Source organism: Python bivittatus, unplaced genomic scaffold (genome assembly GCF_059951505.1).
Source record: "Python bivittatus isolate LINGU-HERP-01145 unplaced genomic scaffold, Pbiv_v1 ctg000590_np1212, whole genome shotgun sequence".
Classification (NCBI taxonomy): domain Eukaryota; kingdom Metazoa; phylum Chordata; class Lepidosauria; order Squamata; family Pythonidae; genus Python; species Python bivittatus.
In genome coordinates, this window is record NW_028277086.1 from 14,290,838 (window position 1) to 14,316,480 (window position 25,643).

The following is a 25,643-nucleotide window of genomic DNA, read 5'->3' on the forward strand; positions in this document are numbered from 1 at the left end:
CTCCATTGGACACAGCCAGTAAGATCAGTTGTAAGGATGCTGGGAGTTGTAGTTAACCATCCCCAAAGACCTGCCTCACCTGTATTAAAATGCTTCATGTTTTCAACTTCTTATTCTTTGCCAAGAATCTTATCTCCTCAGAAAGCTCTTTGGTGAACCATTCTTCTTTGTTAAATGTGCATGGCCATTTGTTAATTGAAAGAATTGCTAGTAGGGTTTATTTCTGTTCCTTGTCAGAAGAACACACAATATCTAACATTTTTTTTGAGATGAATATTGCCTTTTCATTTCATCTTGCATATCAGAATCAAAATGGCTTCAAGAAAATGCAACATTAATTCTTAATTTTGTGGATTTAGAAGTAGTCCTTACTGATTAATAAACAGAAGCATTTGTCAGATTTTAACTCCCCCCCCCCTTCTTAAAGCTACCTAGTAGTATTCCCTCTTTCATTTTCTTCACACAAGGAACTTTTAATGTTAATTAATATTGATTGTAATATTAATTAATATCGACTTGCTCAAAGTCACCCAGTGAGCCTGGGTGGATTTTAACCTGCATCACCCTGGTACATCTTAACTACACTACAATGGCTCTCACAATAGATTAATGTGGATTAATCTACTTACTAGCTTGATTAACAATTTAGGGTACTTTGATCTACAAGTTAAACCTTTAGTTACAGTTATAATAGCAATTTCACAGCTATTCCAAATTGTAGCAAATCAGTTGTGCTTAGCTCTGCATCACAACAAAAGCAATGGTTAGTTCAAAATATTCCTTCATTAGCTTTTTTTTTAATGCAATCAAGATACAGTCATTATATCAAATTCTTTCATTCTGTTAAAAGTCTTGTCATAATCATAAATTCTAAGAAAGTTCATTTCCATAGAGAGAGCAAGTAAGAGTGAAAAAAATGGCTGTCTGTGTGTAATAAAAACTCTTCCCAACTCCATTGTTACAGCACATCTCTTTGAATAATCCCAGTGTAAAACATGAGATTATTACAATGTGCATCTAACAATCCCCTCTCTGGGCAAGAAGCTACAATGATAATAAGAAAAGATAAATACTAAAAGTAAAAGAGAAGAATCCCATTCTCTGTGCGAGAAATCTTAGGTGGATGGTCAGTTAATTGACATTTTCAAATATCTTTTTGTTTAAAGAAATGTGCCAAATACTAAGTGAGATCAAATGCAGCTTGATGCTGTTCCATAAAATCTATTTGTTCACCAAGCCAGTTAGCGTATTTGAGTCTACATGTTTGTTTTCTTGACGTAGTGCAGTGACATGGCCTGAAATCCTGTTGCCATGAAAACAGTTTTCAGCATATATTCTTTGCTAGCAGTATTTCCTGAACTTCTGATCACCTAGTCAAATAGTACTCTTAATAACAACTTTACTTCTCCCCGCCCCCCACTTGACTGTATGTTTACCTCCAAGGAGCATAACATAGCATCCATAATGTACACACTCCATTTTCTCCTTACAACAAACCAGCAAATAAATTAACTGAGACAGGGTGACAAGCATACTTCATCCTAGTCACTCAGGTATCTAGATATGTGGACTTCAATTCAATTACCATGCTGGCTGTGGAATTCTGGGAGATAAAGTCTACAGATCTGGAAGGTGTCTATGTTGGGGAAGGCTGGCGTAAGGTCACAAGGTGGCCTTCATGGTTGACAATGATTTGAACTTGGCTTCAAATCTGACCATTACACTAGCTTTTTTTCTGTGTTATACACAAATAAACATATCTAGATATGGACTAAACTAAAAACATTTGGTATTCTGAAATGTAAGTTTCTTACTGCATAGTGTCATGAGTGAATCTCTGCTTTCTCATTCTAAAATCTCCCTTCATCTATTAATCAATCAATCAATCATGTCAGAATAAACTTGCATGAGGTTAAGCTGTCAGTTCTGGAATAATGCTTGAATAAGTATAGATTTCTCCCAACATGAGTATCAACTATAATTTTGACATAAATCATTATACCGCAGAGGAATGTCAGCAGGAGTCTCAACATGCATTTGGTTCTGTACAAGTCTCACCAGAAAAGTTCTGCTGAATCAGGCCAAATACTTCTCTTGTCTAGCATCCTGTTTTATACAGAATCTCAGGAAGCCATAAACAAAATGTAAAGGCAGTCATTCTTTTCCACTGGTACTCACCAATTTCCTCTGAAACAAGAATGTATGATTATTCTTCTTGAGGCTGCCTGACCCCATCTAAAGCCATCTTACTTATGAGGCACCACCAGATCTTGTGACAGTCCTGGAGCCTCCTGGCTATACTGCCAGTTCCTTTACAGAGTGATCCTGTCTGTGAGAATTATTGAAGAGAGAAAGAGAACTTTCTGTATTGTGGTCACAGTGATTTACACTCAAAGTAGGATCACTGCACAGGGTATTTGTCAGAATATTCTAGGGCTAAACCTTTTGCCAGGAGATCATCCTCATGCCTATCTTTAACAGGATTCCCACCATTCTTCTCAATTCTTCTTTGACTAACACAGTGGTAATATCTCAAGGATATTCCTCCATACTTGCTTTCTCAAAGCACTGTTATTTGTTGCTTGCTTTCTTTAGTTCATTTTTATCTTCTTTCTCTCCTCTTTCCAGTTCTGGATGTTCTTTTTATTTCAGAGTTTACTTTCATAGAGCTGGTCTGCCTTTCACCATCTTGATGTTAATGGCCTTGAAGGCTTTGCGTAGGAAATGTGTGAAATAGACTTCTTAACAGTAGACTTCTCTCCCAGATGGGCATTCTTTCTATTTGGTTTCCTTGGGAGAAGGGCAAAATGAAACTTTGTTCTCACTGCCAGCATCAAGCCTTTACTACAGTCTAACTATTTATGAGATTTGCTTTGGGAAAGATCTCTCCAGCTGTAATAATAGATGAACCTAGGTCACTACCACAGTTTCTGCATTACATGTTCTGTGAATAAGTATTTGCATATTTTTTGGATTTTCTGAATTTTTACATTTCTTTGCCACTGCATGTGATCAGAGCTACATGTGGGTTCTACTAACATAGAAAGTCTGAGTAAACAAATTATAGCATAGTTTGGCCCTTGTTTTGTTGATTCCCTAGGAGGAATGGTCAATGACAGGTTTTCTGGAAAGAGTGACTACAACCAGTCTTTCCACAACAGAGGGTAAGGGCTTAAGGAGTCATCTCAGGCCCATTTGTATTGTAGAGAGGATTGGTGATCACCAGGATATCAAAACAGGTCTGTTGGCCAACAGTGGGGATGATTCTCAGGTTTTGTCAATGCTGGTACCAAAAAACGAACATAAATATTAAAAATGCAAGGGGCCAAAATCTACCTTTGCTTTACCCCTTTTTGAATGAGGGTTCAAGATCTCCAAAAGGAGGTGTAAGATTTCCAAAATGACACAGTAAATTTGCACTGTATTATTTCCATGCAGTTTCATAATCAGCATCAAAAGCTGTCATTGATAGATCCAATTTCTCCCATAGACTATCTGTAGAGATCAAATCTAAAGCTGCCTTTAAGTCAGTGAAGGCAACAAAGAAGTTCCCTGAGGGTGATTAATGCATTTTTTTCTATTAAATGTTGAGGAATAAGACACTGATCAAGTGTCAACTATTCCTCCCTGAGATATTGCTCCCAGCTTGTTCTTCCACTGAGATATTGTCCTGCATCATCCAATCTACTACTTTTACTTCTCATGCTCAACAAGCTGATGGAGTGAATATTTGCCAGATCCTTCCTATCTCAATTTTATATATACTGGTATTATGATGAATCTACTTCAGCTGTCCAGAAAAGAGTAATCACATTTACCTTTAACATATTTGCTGAAGTCAAATCACCCTCAATTGCTTTGCCTTTTTTTTCAATTGTAAAATCAGTTTAACAGTCTCAGAAGGAGAGAAAAAATAGGGGATTGACTGCTTGACTTCAGGGTGAAGTTATGTGAAGGTTGAGACATTTGGAGCATTGCTGAACAAGATGTGAAAATATTCAACCCAGACTTACACACTTTGCCTGAGCAAATTTTGATGCCTGATTCACTTTCTTCCTTAAGGTAAGATTACCAAGACCATAGTGTGGTGTGGAACAGCAGACTGCCTGAGAAAATTGCAGGCACCTGTGCTTCTTCATTTCACCTCCCATTTGAGCCTTTTCCCCAGCATCAGCATGGCAGAGTTGCCAATAAAAGAACAACCTTAAACCAGGTGACTGCTCCTTAGTGAGCACAGCAAGCATAAAAATGCTGGCCAAGCATCCTGCAGATATCTTAACCAAGGTCAAAAAGCAGTGAAAAGGCAAGGATCATCACCATTATAACCCCACTTCCATTTAACTGAGATAGGGCAAGGTGATATGATGACTTCTCAAGATTCAATTTAATTGAATCCAGTCTCTCACATACCATTAAGATACTTTGGGCAATCTTGAACTTGGCTAAAGCTTCCCAGTAACTCAGCATGGGATGGTTAAAAGTGCATCTTTATCATCACAACAGATTCCCTTTTCCAACAGGTTATAGCCCTTGACAGTTAACACTGATCGCCTGCCTTACAGTACCTTTTCCTCCCACATTTTCCATGGAGTAATGGTAAACTTGCCTTACATTTCCCACAATCAGTTCTAAGTGACAACTGCTCATTTACATTCTCTACATCCCAGCCCTGGGAAACTCCGGCTCCTGGTATACCTGTACTTCCATCCTCAGAGAATTATTGTTTCTTCTGTTTGTACAATTGACTTAAAGTAGCACTATTGTGCTTGAAGCTTTGAAACTATATGACTATAATTTTCATTTGACTGCCGCTAGAAAACTGTTGACTTGTTCCTATTCAAATGCTCCAGTGTCCAAATAGATATTGGCAGGGGCATGGTCTTCCTACATATAGAGACAGGCCTTTGGGAGCTTTGACAAGGGCCATTCTCTCATAGCTACAACATATGTCAACCATCATTATGGCTATTCCTTTTGCTCATCTGCACACATACCTGTTTCAATACTGGTACCTTTGATACCATCCATGGAGATCTGTGTTCTACTTCTTAGCACTTTTTCCTGAGATGATATGATGATTTCTAGAGAGGAGATAAACATGGACAAATTTTGGGCAGGGACACATTTTTGGCGGGTGTTGTCCTTTGCTCTATTGGTATGAAGGCTCATGGTGATGACAGTTGCTTCCATAAAGGAGCAACTTCCATGATTGGATAGTCTGGCACCACTAGGAACTTTGCAGCAAGGTTATACAGGAACAATATCATAGTCATTTGATAAGTCAACAAATGCAAGTGGAATAAAGTATTAACTTATGGTATCTATAGCAGACTTTCTGGAGCTGGTTGCATTCCAAGGGACTCTCTGCCTATATACCTGGACAGGCATTTACAGGTCTTTGTCCAATTGCTTGAATTGACACTACAGCATGGAAATGGAATGAATAGAAATCAGATACATTTGCTGTTTGGTGTCTGTTTTGAGAGTGGGGACAACTTTACATTGAGCTATTTGCATTGCCATACATCACTTATTGCGCAATGTTCTGGATCATAATTTTCTGTGGATTGTCTTTATATGGACAGAATAATATTATGCATTTCAGCTCATTCCTTTCCTATTCAAGAGGAGGAAAGACATTTTTGTCATACCATGTTGACCAAAGCTATCATAGTTTGCTTCATCTGTCCAGTTATAGCAAGGGGTATTTTACCACTTTCAGCCACCAAAGGAAGTTCAGTCCTATGAACTGTTTTCTGCTTCAGATATTATCTTTAAACACACACACGCACACACACTGAAATCTAAGATCTTTCTATGGCTTGTTTTACATGTTTACTTGTCAGCCATCTCAACATACTGAGTTCCCATCTAGGGTATCTTGGGTTTGTTTTTTCTTCTGCAACCAATGGTTAAAAAGTTTCTAAAAGGCATACTTAATTTGCATCCTCAAGTTCCAAACCTAGTCTCTGGTTGGATTTATCTTTTGCCTTACTGATTTAATGAATAAACAGTTTGATCTTATAGCAACCTGTGCCTCAGTTACATTATATTGGAAAAAAGTGGTTTGAATTGCTAAGACACATGGGAATAGTGAGTTATGTGCTTTAAGAATAGATATCCCATATACAAAATTCCACATAGAAAAGGTTGCCATATGACTAGATATTCTTTTTATCTAAAATTGTTTTACAAGTCAGAATATTGTCCTTTCCATCTTTTATCAGAATATTTATTGCCAGTTGGAGTCCTCCCTAAGAAAGTTGGTATATCAACCCAACATTTTTCTAAATAGTGGCATCTACTCTTGACTTGTTAGCTAAGCACATCTTCCTGCACACATCTGCTACTTTTCTGAAATAAGTTTCTTTGCCAAATCTGTGTAGAGCTGTGATCTGGGTAAAACAATGGACCCTCATTAGGCTATTGGAGAGAAGTTAGATAGAGAATGATGCATCTTTTAGAAAAACAGACACTGATCTGCCTCCGGCTATACAGTTTTCTATTCTCTATCAGTGTGAATCATAGAGACCACAATAAAAAAGAACTTATCATCTATGATAACTTTTTGAGTGGTCATCTGTGTACTTACATGGCATACTGTCCTCTCAGTATCAGCTTCTGTCTCTAGATTTGATGTTTTGCTGGGTCATTCTTCATGACTAAGGAGAATAGGTGTGCACCTGCTGAGTCCCACCAAATTTTTCAGTTTTTAGAAGGTTCCTACTGAAGTACTGTGAAGGTACAAATTTCCATCAGTGTGGATATACAGATGACCACTAATACCTCAGTTACAGGTAAGTAACCATTCTTATCTCAATCCATTTTTCTATGTACCCTTCAGAATTTTCTAAATCTCCTGACTGGAAGGTGGCATATGCAGAGCAACACCTTGTACAGAGACCAAATTTGCAGCCTCTTCAGAAGGTGAGTAATTGTGTGCTCTCTTGCTCACTCTCTATCTCCCATCAGTGAAAGTTGGATAATCTAGTCATAATTGAGGTGGATAGAATTGCTCACTGATCCCTCTATGGAGATAGCTGAAAGAAAGCGAAACAAGATTTGTTGCAAGAGAACAGCCTGCTCCCTTGATGGGTCACTTGAGATGACTTTTAGTGCAATTGTAGGCAATCTATAGCCCTCCAGATATTGCCGTGCTCCAAGTCACACCATGATCACCCAGGATGTCAATATGGGGTAATGATGAAAGTTCAAAAGCCTCTAAAGTTTTCACACCTCTGTTCTAATTAGTTAATTATCTTATTTCTCATGCCACATTGGTGGTTCTCGCTTGGCATGCTGGTAAAGAGTTTGAGAATTACTGTAAATCCAGAAGAGCCATACCTTCCTTGCTTGAAACTTGTCCATCTTGAAATGAACTTCCTGCATAAATTTTACAAATTCCAGCAATGTTTTTGTGGAATTGGCAGGATGGAAATGCTCTGTAGATGGATTCTAGTTGAAAGCCATCCAATCAAAGCTTGTACTAATAAGTTTTAAAAAATGCCACAGAAAGGCAAATTCGTATTTCTAAGCAAGCCCACTCAAGAAAGTTTTCTAACACTGCTCTTCATGGAACACATCACACAATTTTGATGGGACATGATTGATAAATATATTCTCAGTAAAGGAGAGACTTTTTCTATTTTTGTCACTTAACCATTCTATCTGCTGTGCAAGTAGGAGATATAATTCATCACAGCTGAAGGAACATGCATGTATGTGACTGGAGGCAGCAGAAGGAATATTCCATTCTCAGATGGAGTCGATCACTTATTTCTCAGAAATTTGTCCTACTAAAGCCATCTTTTTATAGCATCATTCTGAGTCCACCTAAAAGAATTATGGCAATGCAGATTGTGAAATAGAAATAAGGACCACTGAATTCAACTTCCTAGTCTGTGGCATTGTTAGGATTGAAGGGGGGCTGAACAACATGAGGCTAAACACGAGATGCAACCTGCTAGACTGGAAAAATGGTTTCTTCAGTTGAGAATTCTGCCTTTAGCATTGCCCAGTCATCCATTTTGGCTCAGAATCCCTTCCAGACACTTTCTTCCCTATTGCCCATCCCAGGCATCTTTTCAGACATAAACAGGCAGCAGATTCCAAGGACTTTCAGGGAAGCAGTGGCAGACTGAAGACAGCTCCACTTTCTTCCACAGGATTGGTGCCTCTCCAGATAAAGGGAAAGACCTGGGATTGCCCATAAGCACTCCATACAGAGGCTCCTTGCAAGGAGGGCATAAAATAGTGGTCTCTGGTGGGTTTTAGAGCTCTAGGAGCTGAGGGAGAGTCAGGTTTGCCCAAGCAGTGGTTTGGAGTCTTCAAACCGACACTGGGTTCGCCCACTTTCGTTCTTAATCACTTATGGAAATTGCTTGTTAACTGCCTTTTGGATATTAAAAACCTTCAGAATGACAAGTTTCATCACACCAGGTGGTTCTTCTTCAATCCTTAGTGAAAGAAGTTTCATGTAAGTTTAAGAACTTAAATATATATATATATATATATATATATATATACACACACACACACACACACACACATACATACACACACACACACACACACTGTATATTCTGGAATAAACAGCCAAAGGGTGATTAGAACATTGATTTTGGAAAGTTACAAATGGACTAAGGGGTCAGATGGATTGGAAGTAAGATTTTGAAATTAAATATAAGAATCCTTCCTGTGGGTTGTATAAAGCCCTATTAAAATATATATGAAGATTTTGAATCTAAGTGTAAGAAATCTTTCCGTAGGAAAATGTGGATTAGAGAAAAACTTAAGAGGAGGCTTTGAAGTCTGAACACCAGAGGCAACCAGAAAGAACTAAAGATTATAATTAAAGGAGAAGAGACCCACTAATACAGGATAGAGAAAAGATTTTTTACTTTGGAAGAATTCAAAGATATTTGGGAACAATGCACTCAGAAATTTCTTTTAAGACTGTCTGCTACCATAAAAATGGGTTTAAAAGAGGAGATAGAAGGGGATACAATTGATAATCATGATGTTTCAGATTTGGATTTAAAATGACAAGCTACAAGACTGATATGAAAGATGTTATACTGGATTTACAAATGAAACCGGCTGATGTCTTAATAACCAAAAGGGACATACAAATAATAAATCAGAAGAGTGACTTGGACAACTCTATTATCTTGGAGTTACAAAAGAGATGTGTCATAGTTATGAAGGAGTTCCTGAGAAAAGACAAAGAGAAAATGAAAAGCAGCATCTTTTGGGACATTATTTAAAGGGAATAAACATCAAGATTTTTAAAAGTAAAAAGAAGGAATATAAAGTTGGCTTATTTGATCAAGGTTAAAATATATGTTATGTTATTTCTTGTAGCTCTTAATGGGTTTTTCTTGACCAGGACTGAATGATGAGGATTTAAAGACTGGTTTATAGATAAGATGGGAAGAATATATTTTTTGTTGTATTTTCAGAGAAAGTAATAAGATATGGTGTTAAAAGTAAAGGATTACAAAATTGGCTTATTTGATTAAAGTTAAAATATGGATGTTGCTTTTCTGGTAAGTATTAACCTTGTGGAGCTTCTGAGAGAAGGCAAAAAAAATGATAAGAAATTAAGTCGTGGGACACTATTTGGAGGTACTAAAGATCAGGATCCTTAATATGTTGTTTCTGGTAGCTCTGAATGGATTATTCTTGACAAGGTTCGAATGACAAGGCTTTGAAGATTGGTTTATAGATAAGAGATGAGATATGAGAAGAAGAGATTTTTTTTTGGTTGTCTTTTTAGAGAAAATGATAAGTTACTATGTTAAAAGGAAAGGAAAGGAATATGTGACTGATTTATTTTTTATATATATATATATATATATATATATATATATATATATATATATGTTGTTATTTCTGGTAACTCTTAATGGATGTTTGCTGATTAGGACTGAATGATGAGGCTTTATAATTTGCTTATAGATAAGAAATGAGATATGGGAAGAAGAGATCTCTTGTAGTATCAGAGAAGGTGATGTTACTGAAATTGTTTGTACTTGTCTTGATGATTGGAGAAGTAATTTCTTTTATATATCTTCTTTTCTTTGTATATTTTTCTTTTTCTTTTTCTCTGTACTTTTTATTTTCTCCTTTTACTTTTTTTATATTTTCTTAGTTTGTATTAGTTTTTATCTTTGTATTTTTAAACTTTAATAAAAATTGTTATTATTAAAAAAAGAGGCAGTCGATTCCCAGCTGTTTGACTGATGGCTACATTTTTACTAAGAGAAAAACTTACGGGGTTTTCTTCCATGTGACAGAATGACTGGATCAATTTGTGTACTTAATGTTGGACAGTCATGATGAAATACATTTGATGTTCCATCTCAAGAAGCAAAAATGTCTTGGAATAGTTTGTGCATATAATCTGCATCTCCAGAACTTGGGAAGGCTGTTAACATGGAGGAGGAAGAAAGATCTCCTGGGTTAATGCTGGCCCATGATAGCTTTAAACAATTCTAGTGTTTCAAAGTAGTAAGCAGGTTTTCTGAAGCATTCCTTCCTTTTCCAAAAAGTAGTTTCAAAAAGAGGTGCAGTTGGGTGCGTCCACATGCACTGGCAAGTCAGATGCACTTTTCAATCCAAGAAGGCCAACTTTTTAAGTACAAGATGTTCAGTTCAATGTCAGTTATATGGTGTAACATGAGACAACACCCTTTGTGTGTTCTTCAATAATCTAGAAATGACTCCCTAATCAAAGAAGGAGTTGATTTGATTCCCCTCCCCAACCGCCTCCCCTTTTCTCTCCCCCCCCCCCACTTATTGTACTTTGAGCTTTTTTCAGTTTAACATTTCTGGTGATGATTCAAGGATGGGAAGCAGAGCTAGACTCAATGCTGCTTGAAGGCAAGGTGTAATTCTTAGTCTTGGCTGTGACCCCAAGTAAAATAGAGGCATTCCTTAGAAAGGGAAAGACTTTTGTATCACTGGGACTTATCCTGTTTAGGGATTAGAGCTATAAATTAACTCCTCAGTCTAATTTCAACATCTCTTTATAAGCAGTCAGTTTAGATTACTGTCTCTTTCCTAGCAATACAGTGGGTGTGGAGAAAGATCAGAGGGAGAGAGATAGGAAATGAGTTGGAAGAAGAGATTAACCTGTTCATATTTTGCTTTGGACTCACCAAAATTGGCTTTGACTCAAATCATCATTATCATGTGGCCCACAACAGATTCTCTTGAAGGAATTTAGCTATTGATAAACAAAAACAAAAAACCCCCCTAGTTTCCCAGCCCTGAATTATCCTACACTTTTAATTCTGATTAAAATAAATGACCTGCTTTAGGTGTACCTATCTTCAAGAAGGCAATCAGCTATGTTTTTGAAGATCTCCACAATGTTATAACGTGGAATGGTTTGGTTTAACCAGGTCCACCTCTAAGATAGTTCGTTCCTTTTCTTTCTATAACTACCATATCCCAATTATGTAATGGAATAAAAAGCTTTCAGAATGGGGGGAAAAAAACCAGAAAGAGCACCAGGTGAACTAGTTGTGAGGAGTAGGTTAGATGTATGTGAAGTAAACACAGAATGGGATAAATTGGTAATGTGAGTGAACTTCAGAATTCTGGTCTGTCTGTCTGTCTATCATCTATCTATCAAAATAATGTTGGGTGAAAGAAGCTACTCAGGAGATAGTAAAGAACACAGTGTTTCCATTTTGCAAATGAAGGTACTGCTTAGACTCTCTGTGTTGACTACAAAGCTTCAGGCATCCTCTAGGCTGGCTGGCACTGCATCAGGCTTATGTTAGGATGAAAAGCCAAAGCATTTTTTTAATGTGCCGAAAAGACCTAGGCACTACACAGTTGATATAACAAGGCGCTGCCTACAGGCATATTATCTATTCGAAAGACCAAAAGAAATTGGGAACGGGGGCAGGGGGAGAAAATGACTAGCAAATGAGATCACAAATAGAGCTACAAAACTTTCAAGTATGAGCAAAGTGAAATACGTAGGCTAACCAATCTTATGACTGTAAATGGGGAAGAAGGAAAGGTATAGGAATGATACTGCCTCATCTTAAGAATGTCCATGCTGTTTCTGAATCCTCATGTCTACATCTAGAAGAGCTTCTCTGATGTGGGGGTTAACTTGTAAATTGAGACCTTCAGTTTCTCAGAGCAGAAATATCAATTATGTTACCCATGCACAGCCCCTAGTGTCAAGCCTGAGAAGTGCAAAGCAAGATGTCTGTTCAGCTGCAGGAAAGGTGGGACAAAGAAGTGCTGGGGATTGAACCACAGTGGGTTCAGGAGGGGTCTGTGCTGTTATATTGGCAGAGGACAATTGAGTGTTTAAAGTGGCTTCATCCTATTATTCAATACAGACTCCTATCTAGCCTTCTCTTGTTGAGTGTCTGGGTAGCTTCTGTTGAGATCAGGCTGTGGAGTCTTACTAAATTCCAGACAATGATGATTTTATTACCGTGGGTGCCCTTTTGGGCATCGCAACCAAGTACTCCAAATTAAAATAAATTTCACAGTTTTGCCAGTCTGATTATTTACTTCTGCAGATGACATACCAGGTTGCTCTCTCAAAGTCCTTCAGAAGTGGGAAAGGAACGTTGTACCAAATGGTGAAACCCTGTGGACACTGATAAGGTCACTGCAAATTTTCCATTCTATAATTACACAACCATATAAAAGGTTTCAGGTTAATGGTTCCAGACAAATTGCCAGACATTTCCAATGTATCTTTATATTCCAACTCAAGTCCACCATGTCTTCTTCTAAAACCCAGAGGATCAATTTGTCATTTTTCCATTACATGTTCACCACCAATCAGTTCTTTCACTACCATAAAATCCTAAAAATCCCCAGCCCTTAACGATGCCTATTCATCAGGCATTGGGAAATTATTATTTCATCTTTCTTTATCCAGTGTTAATGGCTTGCCCAGGAAAAATGCATGAATTATAGGAAAGAGAAGTTTAACTTAATCTGGCATTAATTCTGAACCTATTATGGCTTTGGGAGGGATTAGAAGCCAGAGAAAAACAGGAAAAGCAATTGAGGCATCACTAGGGCTATTACATCTGGGCTGCAAAACTCCAGATGATCACTAGAGGACAGAAAAGAGATACAGAAAACTAAGTGCTTCAATCTAGCGGTCCTCTGGATTTTGGCAGTCCAGGTAGAGTAGCCCTATGCATTACACTTGGATACTCAGAGGCCCTAGCACATTACCTTGGCCAGCTGGTTTTGGTGTAATAGGAGGGACTCCAGACCATGGCACTAAGGCAGCCTTTTAGCAGCAGATCAAGCTGGGTCAGGATCCAGTTTTGATAAGCTGATCCTTTTCACACAACAATAACTTTCACTTACCTGCTTCTGAGCAGAGAGAGAATATCAGTTTAAGGCTGGCTCTGATCCCATTTAACTGCTGTTGCAACAGTGTAGATTATGGGATACCATTTGGAGCTCTTGTACTATGATTCAAACTACAGCTGTCAAAACAGCCAAACAAACTCTCTTTTGTGATGCATTAGCCCTGCTTTGTTTGCTCATTCGGAGTTCAGTAATTGATAATGAGCATTTGTAGCCATTAGTAGAAATGAAAGAAGCTCCACTTAATGAGCCACCTCCAACTGCAATTTCTTTCTTTCTTGGAAAAGAAAGGCTTAGCAGTGTTTACTCACTTTCTATTGATATTATTTTGAGCAATACATCCGACGTTGCTACATTTCTGTTGATGGAGGGCGGGGAAACTGGATTTTCACTCTAATGAAATAAGCAACAAAAAGCTGAAAATAAAAATAGCAATTCCAAACAGAAATTAAAATAGAATTTTAGAAATTAGAAACGGTATAAACTGTTTCTATAATCAGGTGTTTAATGTTCAAGCAGGGTACTTTTGAATATCTTTCACATTACAAGAGCAGATCTAGAGCAGTCTGTTATATGCTTTATGTGAAAAGTGTATGCATAATTTACTGAGGGAATGTATGGCCTCTTTCCCCCTCCAAAAAGAGTGGCTTAGAATGGCTTTTGGAAGATGAAAAACAAAAAAACAAGAACCAGTAATTAAATGCCCTTTTACAAGCTAAAAACAAAAATTCAGAGTGCCAAAACTAACAGGCAGTGAATAAAATTAAGCAACAGCAGTGCTTGTTTAAAGAGAATTGTTCTTACATGCAGTAGAACAAATGCACATTTTGGGGAAGGGAATACCTCAAATGTATCACTGCCACCACCTTCTCTTCCATTGCTATCAACCATAGCACTCTGTTCAAGCCCTAACAATATCTAAACAAACTTCCCCAGTGTGTAAATTGAATTTTTGTAACTAAGATATATGCACACCTGTTAGATCTGAGCTCCTGGTAAACATTAATATTTGTCCATTTCACTCTTACCTGGAAAACTTCCAATGAATCTCCATTGACAAATGTGAGATGATGAAATAATTTAAGGGTGTGCATCTGGTTTGTATAGTGGTTTGTATAGACACAGAGACAGAGTCAAGGCACAGGGACCTGCAGTCTTCTACAGGCAGTCCTTGTTTAGTCATTGCCTTGTTTAGTGACCATTTGCAGTTACACCGGTGATGAAAAAGTAACTTTGCAACCAATCCTCGCATTTACAACCTTCGCAGGTCTGTAAAGCAAAGGAAAGCTGAAGTAAGATCACAGACACAGTTGCAGTTTCACTTAGTGACCACTTTGCTTAATGACTGAGTTGCTGGTCCCAATTGTGGTCACTAAATAAGGACTACCTGTATGGTCCTTGTTGTGCTTTCTAGAATTCCAAGCAGGAAATATAACAACACCCATAATTTAGAACTGATGTAGAAAGAAACCTGAAGGTAATGGTGATGTCACTGAGAAAACTGTCATTACATTTTCATGTAGTTCTGTAGTAGATACTCTCTGGTTGTGTTCATAAACATGTTAGCCAGGTTAGTTACAAATTTAGTGGCTGCATTCATAAAAAAGGCTAAGCCTGGTTTTAATCTTGGTTACAGGTGGTCCTGGTTTTAATCTTGGTTACACCTGGTTTAAGGATGACTCATAGAATGGAGTCTATTGTAGCAAAATCTGAGTTAAATACACAATGATTTGAGTTAAATACACAACAGTTTGAGTTAATCACGCAATGCTACTTATACAGTATGATACAATAATACTGTTCTGGCTTATGTACAAATTCGACTTAAGGACAGACCTTGGGAGAGGAACTCGTTCTTAAACTGGGGACTACCTGTACTTGTTTTTTTGTGCATGTTTCAGTATGTGACTGCACATTGTGCAACTTAACCTCGTCATTTAGTTTATGATTCAAGGTCTTGCATGGACCCACACAATTAGTTAATTCTGCTACCAAGTTATATGTGCCGTGTGAACACAGCTACTGTGAGTCCATCCTCTCTTTTTTGACAATCAGCTTCTTTGAGGAGGGCATGCAAGGGTATTATTATGAAACTTGGGTGTTTCAGATAATGTGGATCACTGCAGACATGCTTTCCTTAAAAAGAAATCTGTGTATATCCAGTGCTATGCATTCCGGAGTACCTAAACCATGTAGGTCAGAAATGGGGCTGCCGTTTATATGGGCTGCAAAAATCTGGGTGAGCTCAAGACGGCAACAAGGAGAGTTTATTTTCTTCTTTGCTACCACTTCTAGTAGTCATCTGATTTTTTACGCCCCAGACATGATAGCAGAGAAGGGGAGCAGGGAAGGAAGGAGAGACTGAATGAATGAGAAGGAGCTGCTTCTCCTGCTGCTGTTCCCGGATCAGCCATTGTAACCAAAAGGCAGAAGTCTTAACACTTCAACAGGAGGGGGAAGAAACACTCTGGGTAACTGAGGAGGGAAGAGGAGACCCTCATGGGGTCAGACCTGCTGAGGCAGCAGGGAAGAAGCAGCTGTGTGGCTCTCCTTCTCCCTCTGTCCTAAGGGACATTAGAACCCAGAAAAGTCTAAATATCTAGTACCTTCTAGTGGTGGTCTAGATTTCACTAGGGCTAGTGGTGGCCCCAGTCAGCAACACCGCTCTGATGTATTGTGCGGCTGGGTTCATACATACTGCTGGGCTATATGGGTCTGGGCTTAGCATAATATATTAACCAAATAGTTCTGTTTTGTAAATTGTGGTTTTAAGTATATTATTGTGTGTGAACTAGGCCATGGGGGCTAGCTGAGTAAAAGAGATTAAAGAGAGGTTTAGCATGGAGATAGGCAATGGATGGCATTCCAGATGCTATGGAAGTACAGGTCCCAGGCATATCTCACCACTGGCCATACTTCCTAGGGATGCCGGGAATTCTAGTTCATCTGGAATGCCACAGAATGAAATCCTGGCTTAGCACAACGTATGGGTGGCCATTCTCTACAGTTGCCTAAGTCCAGTGGAGTAAACTGGCTTAAGAATCAATTCATTTGAACAGGGGATAAAATGGAGGACGCTAAGTTGCAAGGGAAAAAAACAGGATTTTTTTCACCAGAGGTGGAAAAGTTTTGGTCCTCTCCCAGAGATTCAAGATTTCAACTGATGAAAAGTTGAGTAACATATTACTCTAAGCAAGGCTTTTATGTATTGGTTTAATAAGCCATGGTTCACAAATCATTGCTAAGCCTTAATGAATGGGATCACATACCAGTTAAGTCAAAAACCAAAGCACATTATGACTTAGTGCATTAATTCCCAAACTATGGTCAGTAGACCACCTACAATATGGTTAATCGATAGCGTACTTCAAGAAGCTAATGGTGTAAGCAAAAATAAACCACAATTTGCACAGTATACTAAGCTATAAATGATGATTTACAAACTTCAGTGGTTGGAAGACAACCTTAACCCTGCTTCACATAACATACCAAGCAAAATTAATCACCGTGGTTTAGTATGTTGATGAACCAAGGCCACTATTTTCTTTCCAAGTGCTTGAGCTTGGCAAAACAATAAAAATCTGAGAATGGAAGTCGTGGTATGGAGTGGCTGGTGTGAAGAAGATTCAACTCACTTCACCCATTACCTGCCAGTCATGAGATCTGCCACAAGTTCTCCTATCACTCTGAGCCATTTTCATGACCTCGAAAAATAATGAACGTGTTACGGAATATAAGGAGGGTTGCGCTTCTATAATTTTGAAATTTGGCATGTTTTTAATGTAAAACTCCCAGAATATCTTAAAGGGATCTGATGCTTTCGAAAGAAATATCCCGGTGGTGTTTTGCAAGTGGTGTGAAATTGACTGAGGATAAACGGCACAGCTAGCAGATCGCGAGCGTTTAAACCCTCGCTCTTTGTTCTTTGTCATGCTCATAAAAGTTAAAATGGAGTGAAAGCCTTAACATGTGCAATAAAGAAATGCACTTCCTTAAAGATTGCCCAACCCATTCTCTGTGCCAGAAAATGCTGTTTGCTGCAATGTGTTTGTTGAGCAAAAAGGCCTTTAAGAGTGTGACGGCGAAGTCAGCATTTTTTTTCCTGAAGGCTGCCGCGGAATCAAACACCTCATGCAGAAGACCCAGCCATTTCCATAAATATAAACCACCCGGGCAAAACTGTTTCCTACTTTCAATAGATCTGAGATTTGAGTTTCGTCTTCATAAAGCGAATAATGTTAAATAACTTTGAAAGGGATGTTGTGACTCAGACTGGTTTTAAATGCCAGCATAGCATTCAGTACGATGGTGCCCTGTGCAGTCTCAAGAGTTTCAGTTTCTAAGATATTCTTGCTAGGATGTGGACCTGAACTAACTCTCTGCTGTAATGTTGACTTTCAATGAATAATTGTGGGGCTTTTTCACATGTAGAGTTTATTTGAGCATTATACTCTCTGATCTGCAGTTGCTCTGCTTCCTAAACAGACCCTTAGCAAGACAGGCCTTCCCCATCCATGTAATAAAGTGTAATAAAGAATAGATAAGGAACCAGTGCAAGCAATGATTAACATACAAGTCTGGGAACAGGGAGGCCCAGGTTCAGGTTCACCCACAATCAGTACGTTTTAATCAGAGGACTGTTTAGACATCTGACTTGCACATATTCATTTCTATGTGGAATTCCCCATTTTTTCTTCTTGTTATGCAAATGGACTTAAATACTTAATATTTAATTGAACGGATATTTAATATATATAAGCATTTACTGGCATAATATGACATGCTATATCTGAAAGACTAGTTCTGTTTTACTTTCTACTACGGAAACCATTCATTCTCTCCGCCCAACAGGGAAAATAGGAGGAGAAAGTATTATGTATGCTGCTTGAAGCTCCCTGGGGAAAGGTGAGATATCAATCTAACAAATAAGTACATTGAGTGGGAACATCCTACACACAGTTCTTCTCAACCACACCCTTCTGGAAGAGCTTTCCTAGGCAATTCTTCACTACCAATCTCCCTTCTCAGATCATAGACAATCCCCATTTTCAGATGCATGACATGTCCAAGAACATGTTCTTTGCAGGACAGCATTTCACACAAGCTACTCATTCAGATACAATCGTCAGTATAATAGCACTGTGTGCAAGTACACCCATTATGCTAAGCTGTGGCTTGCTGAACCATAGTTTGTTGGATAAGGCATAATTAGTTGGGCTCACACCATGTGCTAAGTCACTGACCATGTTTTGCAAACAGCAATGGTTTGATGCTGCACACTACATATGTAACATGTATTAAAACCAAGCAAACCATAAAATGTGACTGTAGAATGACAATGTTCTCAGGAAGATCCTGAGCTGCGAAGAGCAATTATGTTCCTAAGACAGCAGTGGCTGGCAGTGAACCAGCATCAGAAGCTGGTGCTGATCTTTTGAGAGAAACATTTGGCTGCCATTTGCACTGAACATTTCTTTCTTTGAACATCTGCTGTTTCTACAGTAGAAATGGGCAAAAGGAATTGTGTGACAAGTGCCACTGTTTCTTCTTCTCTGGGGCTCACTTTGTCCTCCAGTATCATTCCACCAGATCATTTCTACATTCCTCAATTCAATCGAAAGAAGTAATGCCAGCCACTCCAGAGGCATTGTACAGGTTATGGAAGGGGAGCATTAGCAGGGAAACTCACACATTACATCTGATTTGTATTATGGAATCTGTGCCATCTCTTGCGAAGAATCTTTTAGCACCTTAGGCTGGGAATCTGCTCATGTACTAGGGTGTAAGTCCTAATAACATAGTGAGATGCAATTCTAGGTAGACATGTATAGAATTTTACTGTCCTTGTTCTAAGGAGCATATCTTTCTGGCATGAGCTTTGATAGAGAAGATACCACAGCATCAGATGCGTACATCACCATAAGCTGAAATAAACATTACAATAATTTGATGCACCATGAACATTATATCTAAGTAATTAATGTTGAGTGGCAGCATGAATGCAGAATGCACCGTGATGCGTTCTGTGGCCTATTAAACCATAAATCTCCCTTTTCTTCATTCCATACCCTCTGCCTTCAGAGTATTTTAAAATCCTCCTGGCTTGAATACAAAAATGTGATTCTTACAACAGCAGTCTCTAAGCCAGGGGATTGGAAAAGAAGACAGTGGTCTCTGCAAAAAGGTCAAGGTGTTTTTCCTGCCCCCTTTTCCATCTCTCTTATTAGCCTTACCTTTGTAAAATCATCAAAGCCTCCTCCTTTGATACAAACACACCAAAAAGTGTTTTTCATCAGGAAAATGAGGATTGTGAGTCATTTTGTTGCTCTACTTGAGGATATTGTATAGAGAACATAATTTGTATTAGTACATTTCCATTTTGATGGTTTTGTGTGCAAGCCAGTTGTGGCTCATAGAGCAGCTGCAATAACCTTTGACTAATTGTCTTTACAAAAGGCGACTTGCTGAGAGCATCTGCCAGGATGTTCATTCTGCCCAAAGAGCTTCATCTCAGAATTTCAGGCTGTGGGGTTAGATTGCCTGGCACCTGCATACAAGAAAAGCCTCCTGGATTTTTCAGTATTCTACCACCACACACACAGCCAGATGAGGAATCTCATTTTGATTTAAAAAATAGGCAACAATTTCCAAATGTAGATTTTAAAGGTACTTTTGCATCAGAATGATTGAGGGTGATCAGTTCTTTTTGCTAAGGCAAAACACAGTGCAGTAATCTCTTTATGATCTACGATCTTCTTATCTGCTGCTCTGGCTGAATCAAGAACCAGCAAAAAGCAGCAGAGCCAACTTATTGAGAACTTGAACCTCTTATTTAGGATGTGATTTTGAAAGCATGGGAGCAGCATTATCAGAAATCTGGGAACTTCTTTCAAAATGCAAAGGAGCAGCAGTTTTGGAGAAGCAACTTTTGCTAAGAATGTAGCAATTAAAGGAGAAAGAATTATGCTTCTCTTTCCCATCCCTGAGGGTGCTCACACTTTTCCAGTGTTGTAATTCTCACAGTAAAACAAAAAGTTTCATATTTATCTCGAATTCCTAGGAAGACAGGCCAGTCCTGCTGAAATTGACATATTAGCAGCCAGTCCCTGGCCACTGATCTGGTCATGTCCACTCCACCAAAATTTTGAGAAATTAAGGGCCACAGCTGATCCACATCTGATATAAACATGGGGTCCCAGGTAACAGATATGAGCCTGTGCAGATGGCTTAATCCCATTCAGTTCTGGCCCATCTTGGGCAGGGCTACTTATTCCTCCTGGCAGGAGATGATCAAGATCTTAGCTATGGTTGCTTTAACCGAGTGTTACAGCCAATTACACCTGACCTCCTTGAGTTGCATCTGACTTCCCTTAGTTCTGTCAGTGAATTGAAAGTCCTCTTCTGTGGAGTGCAGGGCTATAGCTGGGACTTGAAATGTAGGCATGTTTTCCACATAGCATTCCCTGAATGTTTAGCTTGCACCATTTTTAAAATGAAAATTTCTCTCAGTTTCACAAAGAACAGCATGGAGGCAATGGTGTATATAACCACGTAGTGTTAACACCCTGTTGTTGTTCTCAAGGGATAAATGGCAAGCACTGGGCTCTTGTTTTTAGTTGTTATGGTCTTAATATTTAACTATAATGCATGCAAATAACACCTAATGTATTGGTTGATTGATTACATGCCATCAAGTCATTGTCGACTCTTAGTGACTACGTAGATAGATTTTCTCCATGAGGATCTGTCCCTAACCTGGTCTTTCAGCTCTTTCAACTGCGCTCCCATCACCGCTGTAATGGAGTCTACACACCTTCCTGCTGGTCATCCTCTTCTTCTCTTTCCTTCCACCTTTTCCAGCATTGGAGCCTTCTCCAAAGCTCTAAGTCTTTGCATAATGTGTCCAAAGTAGGATAATTTAAGCCTCGTCATTTGTTCCTTGAGCGAGAATTCTGGATGATTTGTTCAATGATCCTTTGGTTTGTATTTCTCTAATACACCTAATGTATTAGGCCACCTTTATTTCATATTAATTTATAATATTTTGAATTAATCCTACTTTTTCTCCGGGAGCTGAGGATGGCTTAGCTGAATATCCCCCTTCATTCCACTGCCTGCAGAACAACCCCTTGAGAAAGACTAGGCTAAGAGATTGTGACTGGCCCAAAGTCACCTAGTGAATTTTCATGACTGAGGATGGGCTTGAACCGGAGGCTTACAACCCCTGACCTTAACCACTATACCGAGGCTATAAAGGGTACATTTGACCAAGGCTTGGCAAACCATAGTGTCTAACCTAGGTGGCTAGGGCAAAGTTGTAAGTTATGCTTGAAGTTATGGAAAGTTATATCCTACCTAAAGGATCTCCTACTAAAGGTCTCCACTGTGAGATTTGCTACAGCCAGTTAGAAACACAAGCAAAAATGTGAATTGTGAGTCACTGCCATTTCATGTTCCTTCTTTAGATGAAATGTGTCTGTGCAGTCAATTTTAGGATTTGTAATTTGAGGGACTTATGCTTTCCCTATGTGACATGTTATTTCAAGAACTAAAAGTTCCAGAATCCCTTGGTGTGCATATGGTGAGAGGAACGGGCAAAGCACCATATTACAATAGATATTAATCTGGGAATGGTAGAAAGAAGCTACATAGCACTTTTCTACCTCACACTCACAGTGCCCCACTACAAATATAAATCAGTCAGCCAGAAATGTAAGGAGCCAAAATAAAAGGTATTCAAAGAAGGCTAAAGGACTAGGACTAATGCTCTAGGTTTTCAGAACAGACAAGGTTTTTCTGTAGTTTGGCTTGGGGAATAGAGCTGTAGTAGACAACCAAAGGCAATACGATGGAACTGATTTTAATATCAACAGTGTGTCTCTGGGAATGGCAACTGATGATGAAATAAAGCTGTCTGATGCATCCTGTGACTTCAATGCTTTTGAAAGATAGCCAGGTAATGTCTTCATCACTACTGCCAACACATTCAAAAAAAGATTTGCAAAACACAGAAGAGTCCTATATTATTTGATTCATGCTATTTCAAAGCTCGTGGCCTCAACTGATAAAAGATTCTATCCAACAAAAATTGGTTCTAACTGGTGTCTTGGCATTTGAAGAAATGCAGAAGCTAACAAGTAAATTCCAAAAGCTGTTGTTGGGCATAAATGCCCTGGATTTCTTCTCAAATGCAAAAGACTGGCTTGTTGAGAACCTGCATCATATGTAGCTCTGTGTTGTTTTCCATGTCAATTATTTTCTAAAGGAGAGAGAAAATCAATACAAAATGGGTAACTAGCAAAAATTGATGGTCATGGAGAAAATGCAAAGGGATGGCATAAGCTGTATAACCAACTTCTTGAACCCCAAAAGAGTACAGCATGTCATGCTTTGCTATAGCCAATGGGCATGGAATAGGCAGTGGTACTTAAAAACAAATATTAACAAAAGTGAAATAGGAGGAAAGCAGACGTTAATATTTCCAGAGAATGCATCTGGCTCAAGCTAGATGTGTGCAGGGCTCTGAGAATCTACCTCAATGAAAATAGCAAAGAGCTCATCATTTTGTGTCTCGTACAAAATGAGGAATCAGGAAAGAGATGTTTCCTTCTCCACATTTAGCAGGTGGGTAGTCCCCCCCCCCCCGCTTTTCTACTCACAGCACACTCTGTAAAGAGAGCAGGTACACTGATAGTCTTAATGGCATGAGTGCAATTTATAGATATTTTTAGGGTGGCTACCTGGGCAAAGTCATCTATCTTTATAAAACATTGCAATATAGGAATGTTTGACTTCTTTGACCAGATTTGGGCTGCAATGGGATACAAAGAGTGCTATAAACGGTTTGATTGATCCGCCCTGGAAATACTGCTATAGTGTAGCCCTTTCAGGTCAGCTTGATCGCCAACCATTACACATTATTCTTCCATTCCTGTATGTCATACCAGTTGCAAGCTTTCTTATGATTATTGAATATACTATAAAGGAATAGTTGAACCTCTCAGCTGAAGTCAATGCAGGTGTCTGAAGGGAAAGGGTATTCTCCATGAAATAGTAAGAGGTCTTAAGCCCTGTGTTCTAACTAGAAGAGGTGGAATTAATCCTTTTCTGTCAGGTCCATCTTCCAGTGACCAGAAAGGTACATCATGGTAAGTCAAGCTCCCATTCTGTTGAACTTGTCAACTACAGTACCTATATATACCACTGTCTCTCTCTCTAGGATATAGCAGTTTGAACTGCTCCATAAAATATTCTCATTTCATTTTCATACTGCTTTCCTGTTCAGTTGTTGAGCTGTTCACAACCACCTTTGAACTTGTGTATTGATGCTGCTTATTAGGGGATTGCTTTGTCAGAATGATATGAAATTAAAAATGCATGGAGAGATATCTCAATTTGCACACAGGAGGGGTACAAATTGTACTTGCTGGCAGAGTGTTCTTAACACAGGAAGCTCTGAGCATCCTCCTCCTGCTGACATTCCGCTGTTCAGTGAAAATCTGAATCAAGAAGAACCTCAACCTTAATGTGACCCGTGGGAAATTGCTGGAACCCGGAACCGTTCTTGCTTTTGCCCTGTCTCTCAATGGCATCTTGGCAGGCAGCCACATTTGCTTGAAGCACTAACTCTCTTAACACTATTCCTGCTGAGCTACTGTTGGCAGGCTGGGATCCACGGCTTTTCTAGCGTATATTTTATTTATAAGTTATTTCTTATCAAGCACAGTGTATATATAGAACACTTATAGGCCGAGTGTCTAATTACAGTTTATTGTACATTTCTTGCTGGGTGAGGGGGAGTTTGCAAAAGCAAAAGGAAGTGTCAGTGTTTAACTTGCTCTCGAAAATTGGCAACTGCCCTTATTTTAGCCATCATCTGAAATGTTCCACCAATTAATAACATGCCTCTTTGTTGAGCTGTGTAAAAGTCTAGTGGCAAGATGCAACAGGGCAACTCTCAGAAGGCTGACATCCTGGAAGGACGTGAAGGAACGTTTTCTTTGCTCGCTCTGGTTTAGAACCAGTTAGAAAAGGATCCTTGGAAACTGCAGGGATATTGCTTATTTCTTCTAGTTCTGAGGGGAAAAAAAAGATTTTTATCAGACATTTAAAAGTCAGGGTATGGACAATGCACTTGATATGCCTCAAGGAATGCTCGTATAGAAAACACTTTATCCTTTTCTGATTAGGACTTTCTCAAGGTTTTCTTGCAGCAGAGTTAGTGCCTCATTAACTTTTCTGGGACAGTTTGCCCTTTGAAATAACTGAATGGCATCTGCTTCTTACTCAAAATCAATGGGGAGAATATATCATCTCCCATGTCTTTTCTGTCTGTTTGTCTAATAGCTGTAGAGGAATAGCATTCGATGCGTGGGGCATTTTGCATTAGAGAGAAGGAAGGATGCTACTTCTAAGATTATACTTACCACCCCTAAGGGTGTTTTTTGTTTTGTAAACTGTTTACTTCAAAAAAGTTTTCACTGAGTTTATCTTTTTTAATCAGTTTTTTTTAAAAAAAACAACTCTGTATACATTTACCTTGTAGAAGTGGATTACAATAAAGGTGAAGTCTCCTTTAAATTGAGCTTGACTCCTGATGACTTTGTGTGAGATTGGTGGCTATATAAATATGATAGATAAATAAATAAATAAAAATGACTTTATGGACATGTCCATGTAGTTTTCTTAGTAACAATACAGATGTGGTTTCCTATTGCTTTCCTCCATTAGAGCATTCTTCAAATTTTAAAAGGCTGTGTTCACACAACATGCATAATTGGGTAGATAAGGACTAGCAGATGCATTCACACAACATGCTAAGTTTGATTGCTTTTAACCCTAGTTAGAGGGATTTTTTTTATGATTATCATATTAAAGGGGGTCAGGATTTGTTTTTCATGGTCTTCAAAGGCAGATCTAGAGCTCCTGGACTTAAATTCCAATTGAATATTAGCCAAAATGTCTTAACAGCAAGAACAAATTGGAAATAGAACCATAAGGCTGGGTGAATTCATAAAAGGTCTTCAAGCAGAAACTGATGGCTGTTGTAGCTTTAGATCTCATGCATCAATCAGGGAATCAAATTAGGTAGCCAAGACTAGGATAAGTACTGTATCTCTAACCAGAATGGAGTCTATGGAAGTTCCAGTAAAATACCAGTGAAACATCAGTTTTGACGAGTGCTTTGAAGTGGAAAGAAAAATGACAACTGAAGAAACTACATAGCAAAAGATATAAACCTATACCTGGGTGAAACAAAGAAAGGAGAATATGGC

General features: G+C 38.7%; 1 protein-coding gene across 3 annotated transcripts in view; it reads left to right on the top strand.

The window, feature by feature from the left end:
* Positions 1-25,643, top strand: part of SAMD12 (sterile alpha motif domain containing 12) — a 207,910-nt gene that overhangs the window by 175,956 nt on the left and 6,311 nt on the right. Inside the window, exons 5-6 of one of the 3 annotated variants that reach the window (XM_015887237.3) lie at positions 6,845-6,927; positions 8,769-9,821. The exons of 1 other annotated variant lie outside the window; for it this stretch is intronic. In XM_015887237.3, coding sequence (XP_015742723.1) covers positions 6,845-6,927; positions 8,769-8,783 — 98 coding nt within the window. In that variant the 3' untranslated portion in view covers positions 8,784-9,821. Of the gene's footprint in view, positions 1-6,844; positions 6,928-8,768; positions 9,822-25,643 lie in introns of those variants that run through there. One more of the 3 variants, XM_025163490.2, reaches the window with a different exon arrangement.